At 39.9% G+C, this 11,978-nt stretch overlaps 1 protein-coding gene across 2 annotated transcripts in view; it reads left to right on the top strand.

Annotated features, from left to right (window-relative positions):
• Window positions 1–11,978, top strand: part of bin1a (bridging integrator 1a) — a 21,249-nt gene extending 9,271 nt beyond the window's left edge. Inside the window, exons 10-19 of one of the 2 annotated variants that reach the window (XM_019882503.1) lie at window positions 879–934; window positions 1,210–1,254; window positions 3,759–3,828; window positions 3,897–4,019; window positions 5,170–5,190; window positions 7,188–7,538; window positions 7,963–8,040; window positions 8,547–8,621; window positions 11,174–11,275; window positions 11,343–11,978. In XM_019882503.1, coding sequence (XP_019738062.1) covers window positions 879–934; window positions 1,210–1,254; window positions 3,759–3,828; window positions 3,897–4,019; window positions 5,170–5,190; window positions 7,188–7,538; window positions 7,963–8,040; window positions 8,547–8,621; window positions 11,174–11,275; window positions 11,343–11,444 — 1,023 coding nt within the window. In that variant the 3' untranslated portion in view covers window positions 11,445–11,978. The remainder of the gene's footprint in view (window positions 1–878; window positions 935–1,209; window positions 1,255–3,758; window positions 3,829–3,896; window positions 4,020–5,169; window positions 5,191–7,187; window positions 7,539–7,962; window positions 8,041–8,546; window positions 8,622–11,173; window positions 11,276–11,342) is intronic. The other variant, XM_019882502.1, reaches the window with a different exon arrangement.

An 11,978-nucleotide genomic window follows, 5' to 3' on the forward strand; every position in this document is an offset into this window, starting at 1 on the left:
TTTAAAGTGCTCTATAAATACAGTTGAGTTGAGTTGAGTATGCTAGGAATTGTCTTGCACTGAACAAAATGAAAAAGAGTGAATATATGTCTCTTTCTGTACCTTTTTGCAGTCGTGTTGGTTTCTATGTCAGCACCTTCCAGAGTTTGGCTGGTTTTGAGGAAAAGTTTCACAAAGAAATTAGCCGGGTGAGTGTGATACAACATTTGTTGGAAACAAGAGAAACAAGAGAAAGCATCAGAAGAGTATTGGGACACATCACTTGGTCACATATTGAATTGGTTATGAGATGCACTTGAGTCCTTAGTCCCCCATCCCCCACCCCCAAACGTTAATTCTTCCTCTTAACAATTTTCCCATTGCAACTTTGTGAAGATAATTTGTGAAAGCAAAATCCATATAAGGCACGTTTGAGGGTGTTTGGTGTCGAAGAAATTGTGAGCACTTACCTCACCCCCATCGAAACACATTTTCCTAACCTCACAAATGTTCTTGATTAAAAATTAATTAAGAAATAAATCTTTCAAATACTTAACCCATTCAGGAACAGCCATTTCCGACCCTTTTTTTGCCCTAAGTCTTGAAGTCTTGAAAAAAATATAAATAAGTACCGTACCTGGAATTGAATGTGTGGGGCCTGTCAAGTCATATAAATACACTATATGTGCGAGTGAATTAATACAAACAGCATTCAAAGAAGAGTGGATGAATGAGTGGCCATGTGTTCCAATACTTTTGTCCAGTGTTTTGTCGATTGTTGGCTCATCTTGAGTTTTGTAAAACCTCCTTGATTATACGATTGACAATAACAAGGTGCAAAGTGACTACTCTAAGTGGGCAGGGAATCTAATCCTTTCTGTTTTTCCCACTGCTGACAGCTGGATCAGGATTTATATGATGTGCTGGAAAAACTCGAAAAGACAGACACAAGCAGGTTAGTGAGCAAGTTTGTCACGTGTCCTTTTATATTCAGCCATTTGTTTTCTTCCGAATGACTCATTCTGATACTGTACGAAGTAGTGTAATGGAATTAAATGTGAGGTTTTGCCCATATTGTGAATAATGGAATGGATTTTCCATCCAGCTTCAGTTGACGTTGCAGATTTGCCTCTTTATCTGAAACTAAAACAGAGCATTTCACAAACGTGTTACGATTAACACTTAAAAACAAGTCATTAATCTGAAGCCACCCCTGAACCTTCGTTGCAGAAAGACAGGTAACCGCAGCGCCTTATCGTCAGGAGCAAATAGGAGGTAATCAGCAAGGAAGGTGGTAAACCACGGTGACGTCACTGTTGCTCCGTCTGTCCACTTGTCTGTTTGTCAGTCAGTTTGCAGGTTTGAGCGCGCATACACGGTGCTTGGTTGTGCAAGTGGGCTCACAGACACTGTCTGGGAAAGAGCGCTGTGCTCTCACAGCTGCAGATATGGAAGAGATGGGCAAACCATGTATGCTTTCATGCTGCGCCAGTGCGTTTCATAATACTTTCAACTCATCTTCAAGTGCATAGAATCTTCAAATTGCAGCTTTCTGGGGATTAGGAAGTGCACTGTTTACAATTTTATAAGCCTAAGTGATATAGTCTGATAGCAAAACAGTTTCTTGGTTCAGAAATATGTTGTGGAAATTTCATTGGGTACCACCAAACAATATGTTGAGATTAAATTCAAGAGCTGTGTCGAAATTTTGCCATTTCCCAAGACTGCAATTAGAATGTCATATTCAAAGATGACCGCATTATTACTGTATAGCCCACCCTTTTGGGCGCATCCCTTTCAATACACAAGCGGATAAACAACGAGAGTGCAGCTGTACTACCATGTGGGGAAAATGTAGTTTGAAAAACTTTTGAACAGACTTATCTTACTAATTAGACTTAGAAAGTACAACACAAGATTAAATAAAAAATTGTTGCTTAGTTTGGTCGTACACAAATGGGATAGTTGCAACATACCGTGGATATAAAAGTCTACACACCCCTGTTTATATGGCAGATTTTTGTTATTTACAAAGCTGAGCCCATGATGAATCATTTCAAAACTCTTCCTATAAATGACGTGTCCTATAACATGACCAAGTCAATTTATGTATTTATTTTTCTTGAAATCTTTTCGGGAGCTAAAGTAAAAATGACTGATGCGACAGTATTCAGAATTGACTTCATCACATTCAGACTCATGTTAAAAGAGGGTGAGCACACACACAATTAACCCTGTAGAACCCACGGCGTCAAATTTGGCCCCTATAAATTCTGCTACTCAAATGCTACCCTTAAATCCCAAAGGGTCAAATTTGGCCCTAATCCTAAATTAGGATTAAAGCATTGGATATTTGAAAATACATATATTTTGGTGTTCAGTGAACATATAGCAGTCATTTAATGTATAATTCATAATTTTCCAAAGAAGAAAAGGGTTCTTGGGTTCTCCAGGGTTAAAAGTGCCACTGATTACCGTATTGGCCCGAATATAAAACGGCCCTGATTATAAGACGACCCCCTCCTTTTCAAAACTCAAGTTTGAAAAAAGAGTTTTAGAACACCAAATTAATTTTTATACAGAAAATAATTACAGATGACCCCCACTTTTTCAGTCTTATTTCAATGCAAAAAACACCGTCTTATAGTCGGGCCAATCCGGAATCCCGACTAAAGTTCAGACGTTCTAGTAGGTTCTTCCTGACATTTTTTTGGAGCAGTAGCCTGAAGGTTATGTAACACTGACTGCTATTTGGAACCTAGCATAATTCCATCCACCTTGTCTCCTGGTAAATCCCCAGTTGCAGCTCAACAAAAAACATCTCTAAAGCATGAAGCTTTGAAGCTGCCACCACCATGCGTCACTGTAGAAGCGGTGTTCTTTTGGTGATGACAAATCATGACATTTTCCCAAATATTTTGAAGATTTTGCCATGGTTTTGACATCCCCACTTGAAAAGATAAAAACAACTCAAGAAATAAAGTCAATTGAATTGTGCAGGTTACAAGTCACGATCATCGTGAAAAAAGTTTTGAAACCATTTGTCTTGGTCTACCCGGCATTTAACCATTTTCATTTCATTCACACTTACGACTTAATTAAAATGTATTTTTTTACATCCACTGCATTGCTAACGAAGAACATTTTAGATCACAGGTGAAAGAAGCTGATGACACAACTAGAAAAACACGACTGCTGCACAACATGCTTTTGAATCACAATGCAACAGAATTGGTTCTCTTGTTAACCGAAAAGTGTTCTGATCACATATGAATGGAGAAGCAGACACAAATATGTCACTTCACAATTATTTTCACTTTTATTTACCAGTTTACGTATGGAGGAGGTCTGCACTCCATTGCGTGTGCTTCAATTAGATGAGTAAAACAACGCAATAGTTTAAATACAGCTCTTGTCTGGAATCTCATTAGATTCGACCTCATTTTAACGTTGGCGCCAAAGTGTTTCTGTCCATCTCCTTCAATATCTTCAGTTCTGAGGCTTCTGTCAGCTTCTCCAGTATGCTCCCTCGAACTAATGATGCCACGACTACTGCTCTCTTGTGAGGATTTATTGAGGCACAGACATAGCCTGCTTGCATGAGATGCAAGAAGGATCGAGCAGGGATGGAAGGAGGCTCACTTTCTTGCATGACCACTCTGCATGAAGTGCAACTTTTCTGTCACACCTTTCTTCAGCTCTCCTCCTAACGTGTTGTACGCTCACCCTGGGCAACCTGGATTTTTTTCCCACCCTTTCTGTATTTCTCACTGACTCAGTGGCATCGATGAGTCCAACCATACTCTCAAGCCAGGAGGACCCCCGCCGATTCCAAAATCCCCATCCAAGGTAGATGCTCATCTCTTATTTGCCACCGTTTTTTAAATGTTTTTAAATTGCTCATGTCTTTGTTCCAGCTCAGACCAGCAGTGCCTCCTCCACCCAAGGTGACTCCATCCAAAGAGATGAAAACGGAAAATATCATCAACCTGTTTGATTCTGCAGCAACTCCTGACATTAGTGTCACCTCCCCTACAGAGGTTTGTTTGGATAACTGGTGTTCCCAAACAGTGGAATACTCATTTCACTTTTCTTTCTCTCTCTGTAGCGTGTTATCTCGCCGGCTTTGTTTTTTTCTCCCTTTCATGATCTTTGTTGTGCAATGTGGCTAGCAAGCCAGTGTTTCTGTCGCTGACATCATTTTGATAGAACTGTAGCCCAGAAGTCCATTGAACATGGGGCTGAGCGCTTTCAATGGAACAACGAAAGCCTTCAAGGTCTCACAGCTGGAAGAGTAATGGCATGGATATGTAGCGTTTAACTCACCTTATTACATCATTGAGACTCCAGGTTTATCAAGCTATTTTTTGTCCACATTTCACAAATTTGGGAATATGATACCACATTAGGATCTCTTGATAGGAAATATGATGATCAGGTGCTTGTAGGGGGCAAAACAAAGTTTGGAGTGAGGTGTTGCGGATTCTGCCTTCTTTTAAAATATCAAGCTGGGAGCATGGTGGCTTATAGATATGTCCTTCCGTTGACTGTTTTCGATACTTTAATTATGATGCTCGACAGCGAGGTCTTCAATCATGGACAAAAGTGCAGAGCGAACATTGCAAAGAGTTGAGTTTTCCTTATTTTCCGTACTGTTGAGACTAACGCTTCCATTGTATGAAGCTTTCCTTTGGCGCTGCTGCTTGTCAGGATTCAATTATCTGGATGAATGGCATGCTGCCTCTGTGCCTTTTATTTATTTATTTTTTTTACTGGCTCTACCATTAGGAACATCTCAGCTCAGTCTTTTCAGAGATAATTATGCTCTGTTTGAATTGTTGTTTTTGGAGAGATATTGATCGCTCAGCATGGTTCTGTAATCAACAGGGAGCCGTAATAATAGACTGCATATTGACCACTAGGGGTAAATTATGTCCCGGTTAAAACGATTTACAGTAGAAGTTGGCATTTATGCAATGGGAGTGTGAGTTGACAGTGTGTCATTTGCAAAGTCAAAGTGTTTGTTAATTACTGTATAGATTTCTGCACATCAATATCCACCACTTGATAGCTTTTGCTGTTGCACAGTTTCAGATACTTTCGTTTTGATTTAAACCAAAACATTTAAGCAGTAGGCCTAACAACACAGCTCTGTAAAGTACTCTGATGCTATTACTTCTGCCCCGACAGCCAGCAAACTGGGACTCCTGGGTAAGCTCAGCAACCCCCATTATTTATTTACAAATCATTTTGATAATCGCCTTCATTTACATACCATTGAGTAAATGTTTTCCATTGTGTTACATAGCCATTATATAAGCATCATTGTCTGCGAGACTTCTTTCACGGCTGCTTTGTGTATCTAAACACATTATTCCATCAGTGGTACGTCTGTCCTGAATCTCTTTGTGCATTGTTCTCATGGCTGCAATGTTTGATTACGTTTATGTTTACATCGCACAAATGGAACTCGGAAATGAGCTTCAGTCAATTCCTTTTCAAAAAACATGTTCTACATTTAAATTGAATGGAGTACACTTGGCTGCTTAAAAAATACACCATCCTCACATTTGAACTGCAAATGAATAATAATCAGTATAAATGTTTGAAACTGAATTGACCTCCGTTTTTTTTTTTTTTTTTTTTTGGATTCGTGTATCTTCGTATGTTACACTGACAGAACACGTGTCCTCTACATGCCATCTAACACACAGGGGACAACTGACGAAAGTTGCTCACCTTTTTGTCAGTCTTTACCTTTAGTGAAGGCTCTTGCAGGGAGGGACAGAGAAAATTCAAAACCTGGGCAACTTCACAGAGTCTCGCTTGCACAGTGGCATCCGTGAACTAACCTTTTCATTCATCACTGTAAGAGAGACGTGTCTCAGAGACAAGACAGTTCTTTGCTGTAATTACAGCTCGAGGCAACCAACAATACTCCACAATGGAATGACACTTCTGCTCTTACAACGATACGCACCCAACCCCGCCTCTGCCTCATGACCATTGCTCTGTGATTAGAAGCCATGCTTGCCAACTAAACACAGAAGAGCTCACGTTGATCTTCTGATGGGAATGGCTTCCTTTATACCTTTGAACGCCATTCTTCTTTCATTTTTTTTTTTAATGTACAATTTATTCATTTAATTTTAGATCAAACCTTCCCGGTGAAGGTTTATGTCTGTTTTCCCAAAATTGCCTTTTGTTCCTTTGTACAATGATGATGATGATGATGATGAAGATGATGATCAGGTTCTGGGCTGTTTGATGTCTGCCCATTGCACCAGCTAATATGTTGCAGTTTACTTTCAACTTGAGAAAATATGTTGCTTTTTTAATAATTTCCTAAGCCCTCACCATATTTTGATCTAACAATGAGTGTTCAACTTTTTAGCTCATTGAACAGATACTGTCATTATTAGATACTTCACGATTAGGGAAATCACTATTAAGTGACGGTAATGCTAGAATCCATATTTATTTTCATATTTCATATATATTGACAACCATCTACCCTTGCGATTCTCATAGTGTGGTTTGCGGTCTCTCTTTATTGTTATATGAAAAAATACATATTCGTTCAGCACATTAGTTATGTCAGTTTGGTTGTGTTTAACACTCCCAAATACGTTTTTATATGTCTTTTCAGACTTGGTTTAGAATTGGCTGGTACTGAATGAGTTAACTTTTAAGTACAATGCATTTGTCTTCAAGCAACAATTTAAATACAATTGTATGCAAGTTACATACATAAGTTCATTTTTATTTGATTTAACTGAATCATTAATTCAGTATGTGATTCATTTTCTGACACCCGAGCAGCGGTGATGTTTCAACCGTGCATCATGTTACAGTGGCTTACACTCATGGAAATGTTATTATAATTATATAGTTATGATTCAATTGACTTTTTAGGGTGCAATACCAACTTTTTTGATCCGTTAAATTGCATCCTTGAAAGTGAAATGTGTTATGAAAAGAGCCAAAAGTGTGATTTCCCCATCCAATCCCAATTATGTTCCTCAATAGTCCAGTAAACCTCCCCAGCCCTGGAACGATCTGTGTTTGTAATTCTGAATCGTTAGCTATATCTTCCCTCAATACTTCAGTGTCCCTCAACATCTTCCCCAATTATTTGCCAACCCGGTTATGAGGTAAACCATGTCTTCTGAACTCTGACCCCATGAAACCTAACACCTGCCCCTCAGCCAGAGGATGACGGTGCCCAAGAGGAGCCCGCCAAGAAGCACTATGACCCTGTGGCGGCTGCTGCAGATGCCTGGGGGGATGACGATACGCCGCCCGCCCGCTATGACCCGATAGCCGCTGCCACGGAGGGCTGGGGGGGCGATGGCACCCAAGCAGTTCGCTCTGACGCAAAGGAGGATTGGGGGGACGATGAAACCCGACAGGCTTATGATGAATCCGTAGCTGAAGCCCCAGAGGGTCCAGTCGAGAACGACAACCAGCCGGACGCAGAGGACGCTGCAAGTCCTGCTGAGGATTCAGTTGACACCTATGAAGAAGCTCCTCCTAATGCTGCAGATGAAGAGGATCAGGTAACCAAGAGGATGCATCTGGATGAAAGCGGTGGATGCATCAGCTTTGTAGGAGATTTGAACTTAAGATGCCGACTTGATAAAGAAAATTGTGATTAAGAGTCTGAAAGAAGGAGACTTCTTATGATGGAGATGATGCATCTGGACCGGGAGAATGGATGCATCCATTTTTTTTTCTCTTAAGTCAAATTGTGGAGCCTAGAGATGATTTCCGTTCACATCATTAATACGAGTAACTGCAGGTGAATATGGTGCTCTAATATCCTTGGCATTGATTCAGCCTTCTTGCCTGTCTTGTCATCGTGCTGCTTTTGTTGTTGTCTGTCTTGTAGTGTGTCAGTCTCACACATTCTCAATTATTTATGGTTTTATATCATGTACAGTGTCTGCCTCATCTTTTCTATTGGTGTATATTTGGTCTCAGGGTGAGTCTGAAACAACTCCTGAAGCTGTTCCTGAAGCAGAAGCAGTGGACACAGTAGAAGAAACTTCAACACAAGATGTGAGTACAAGCAGCCATCCATTTTTCAGTGACCAAAAAAAAAAGAAAAAAACCCTAAAAATGACATTTGATATGGGCTGTAAGCTTTGTTAAAAAAAGGTGAAGGTGGGCAGAGTGAGAAGGGAGGGTGTCAGAAAAATAGGTGTCATCCGTACCTATAAATTTGTTTATGTACTGTCGAGCTTTTCTCAATATTCAAAGATACAAATAAACCATTTATGACTTAAAGAATAACAACTCTTCAAAACACTGTTGTGAATAAAGACGATTTAATTTTAGAGGCAAAAATGGTTTCTCCCACTTTGTGCTCTATGGCTGATTTATGAAGACATCACATTAATGATCCTCAAGTAGCTATTTGAAAAATGGTGACTTAACTACAGTTTGTTGTGTTTTTGGTTCTGAATGTGGAGATGGGATTCACCCTTCCATTTCTCTGTACGCGGCCCTCAAACAAAAAGGTTTGGACAGACCTGAATTAAATTATGTTGTGTGTTCCTATCTAGACACCTGCAGTAAATGAAGAACCAGTAGAAGCAAAAGCAGACTCACCTGACATGCCGCCTGGCTTCCTATTTAAGGTAACATGTGAGCCTGAAACAGAACATCTCAACAGAGTGAAATATTCCTCAAACCCGGGAATGGGCAACTGGTGGAATGCAATCCAATTCTGAGTGGCCCCTTGATGAAAAAATATATTTTGTTTACAACCCCTTCAAAAAACTAAAAAAAAAAAAAAACACTGCTTAACTTTCAACATATGTCATCAAAGAAATGTGGGTAAATGTGGAAATCCAGGAAAACTGGAAAAACAGCAAAGTATAAAAAAACTGTTGAAAAAAAATACACCACTGTTTGGTAGACATGGCTTAGTTGACTATCCTATAACACGGGTCGGGAACCTTTTTGTCTAAGAGAGCCATGAAAGCAAAATTGTGATGTTTCTGTTTGGTTACATTTGGTTTTGTTCCCTCATGTGCCCTTTTTGTCGCCACCTGTTCTCGTTATCAGTGTCACTTGTGTTTAACCAATCAGGTCCCTCAGGTCCTGTCCAGGTGTTTCTTGTTGTCTCGTCACTTTGCTTGTATTTAGTTCCCTGAGTTCTGTCAGTCTTTGTTGGGTCATTGTGAGTTGTTAGTATGTGAGTGTCTGTGTGCTCCGCTCCTGTCACATGTTTCTTTTGTTACTTTGGCTCCTTGTGATTTCCAGGACTTTGTGTGAGCACTTGTAGATAGTAATTCTCCAGTGTACCCGTTTGCATTTTTGTTAAATACATCTTGGTCACTCCACCCTGCACCTCCCTGCTTTTTGGGGTCCTCCAGCATCACGACAGTGACAAAAATGTTTGGAAATGTATTTCAGTGAGATGTAATATACTGCATTTTAAAAGTGAATTCAACAAAATATCAGTATAATAAGCCTCTGAATCTTTTCTTTTAAATAATTTTGTTATAATACCGTTAATTTGAATGGTTTTCCATTCCTCACTATTGCTAAATATCCAGCAAAGCTCGTGGAATTATAGTCACCTTGCCGGGTCCATACACGGAGTTGCTGCTGGATAGCTTGCACCCAGCTCAGTAGCTTGCACACTTCCTTTCTGCTGTCTCCCGCAGGGTATTTTGATGCGAACGTAGCATGGCGAGTGTCAAAGTGCCTCTTCACATTCACCCGTTTCATCGATGGTATTTTGTCATTGCAATTTAGACACACGGCAGAACCTGTTCCCTCCACAAAGGCGAACCCTTCGGTCCATTTGTCCTGAAGTGTACCATACTCGTTATCTTTTTATTTTTATTTTCACCAACTGCTTTGTTAGCTTTGAGCTAATGACGGAGCAGACTGATTCAAAAGGGGGAGTTAAATTGTTTACCCAAAAATGACCAATGTTGGCCAGTATCATCCAATTAAAATTGCTTCAGCAGCCAACTGCAGAGTGAACGGGACATGAGCAGTGACAAATCAATGGATGGATTAAACAAGTGGGAATATTTTGTTTAGTCTGCGAGCCAGATGCAATAATCAAAAGAGCCACACCTGGCTCCCTAGCCATAGGTTCCCGACCCCTGCTATAATCCGACATGAGTAGTGCTGATATATATTGCGGATTTTGAATGACATGGATAGTACCGTATTTTTCGGATTATAAATCGCAGTTTTTTTCATAGATTGGCCGGGGGTGCGACTTATACTCTGGTGCAACTTATAAGTGAAATTATTAGCACATTATCATTTCTCATGTTATTTTCACACTAAACAGCAAGAGGGTGCTGTAGGCCTGTGTTGATAAGTCGACAATGAGTGACGTAAGCGATGTAGAATAGGAAGCGCCACATCTTCTACCTCCAGAGTTCGCAGACTTGTTTTAAACAGACACCGAGGATGAAGATTTCATTGGATTTAGTGATTTGGAGAGACACTGATGGTTTGGTAAACTTGTTAGCATGTTCTTTATGCAATAGTTATCTGAATAAGTCTTGATATGTTACGTGAACATACCAGGCACGTTCGTTGTTTATGCGTCATGTAACGTTAGCTTGTAACATAATTATTCAGCCTGTTGTTCTCTATTTTATTTTTATTTGCCTTTCAAGATGACATGTCTGTTCTTGGGATTGGATTTTATCACGTAAATTTCCCCCCAAAATGCGACTTATACTCCAGTGCGACTTAGGTATGTTTTTTTTTTTCTTTATTATGCATTTTATGGCTGGTGCTACTTATACTAAGGAGCGACTTATAATCCGGAAAATACGGTACCTCAATAGTAATACCATTTTGAGTGAGTTGATCTTTGTGGAAAAAATGCACACAATTTGTTCTTACACCTCATGTTGTTTTGCTCTTTAGCAATTTTGTGCCATCCTTGAATGCTATTTCTTTCTTTATTTTTTTATGCAAGAAAGCCCTTTGCATTGTGAAAAGAAAAAAATCACCCTGTGGTTATTTTGTGGTTTGCTTCAAACTCTTTGTTGTTGGGTAAGTGAATCTTTCAGACATGCAGTGAGAAATGTAATAAGTGTGCGTGAGCCCCACTATAGAAGTCATAAACATTGTGGCCCCCTCCAGAATTTCTGTTGCCCATCCCTGCTCTAAACTATTCATTTTCTGTTTCTACTAATGTGTGGTAAAGGTCCAAGTTATGCATGATTATGCAGCAAATGACACGGATGAACTTGAAATGAAGGCGGGAGACGTGGTGCTAGTCATACCCTTTGACAATCCAGATGAACAGGTACGTGCACACCCATTCTCACAGGCTTGCATCACAATATGTCAAGTAATAGTGTGTGTATCTTTAGGATGATGGCTGGCTGATGGGAATAAAAGAGGATGACTGGAAACAGAAAAAAGAAAATGGAACCAAAGGAGTATTCCCTGAAAACTTCACCCAGAGGCTGTAAAAGTTTCATCGTCAGGCCAACTTTTTTCCTTCACTCCTTTTCCCCTATCATCCCCACTCCCTGTCCTATTCTTGCCCTGTCTAAATACTTGGACTTTGACCATAGACGCGGAACTGAAGTTGCAGTTCCATGACTGAGGAATCAGAATTCCTGCAGAAGAGAAATGACAGCCATTCAAGGGCGCCAAATATTAGACTAACAGTGCTATCGTTAACTGGGCTGATAAGGGGATCTTAATCTCATGCAGGACTAATGCAGATGTGGCTGCCTCTGTAATGGCTTACCATAACATACTCATTAAATTTCGATAGAACTCATCACGAAATTCTTCAACACATAATTGCTTAACAGACAACACATACTTAGTTTGTCTATGACATAAAAATCTCTGGTTTGATCTGTTTTGGTCACATGTAGCAAGTGATTTAGAAATATTCAGGTAGGGTGAGCTGTTAAGATCAGGTGTCGCGGATTCTAACATTTGTTGTTTACCAATCAGAAATGAGTGCAATTAGTCTTGGGCAGCTGTAACAA

The sequence above is a fragment of the Hippocampus comes genome, unplaced genomic scaffold (genome assembly GCF_001891065.2).
Source record: "Hippocampus comes isolate QL1 unplaced genomic scaffold, H_comes_QL1_v1.1 scaffold111, whole genome shotgun sequence".
Classification (NCBI taxonomy): Eukaryota; Metazoa; Chordata; class Actinopteri; order Syngnathiformes; family Syngnathidae; genus Hippocampus; species Hippocampus comes.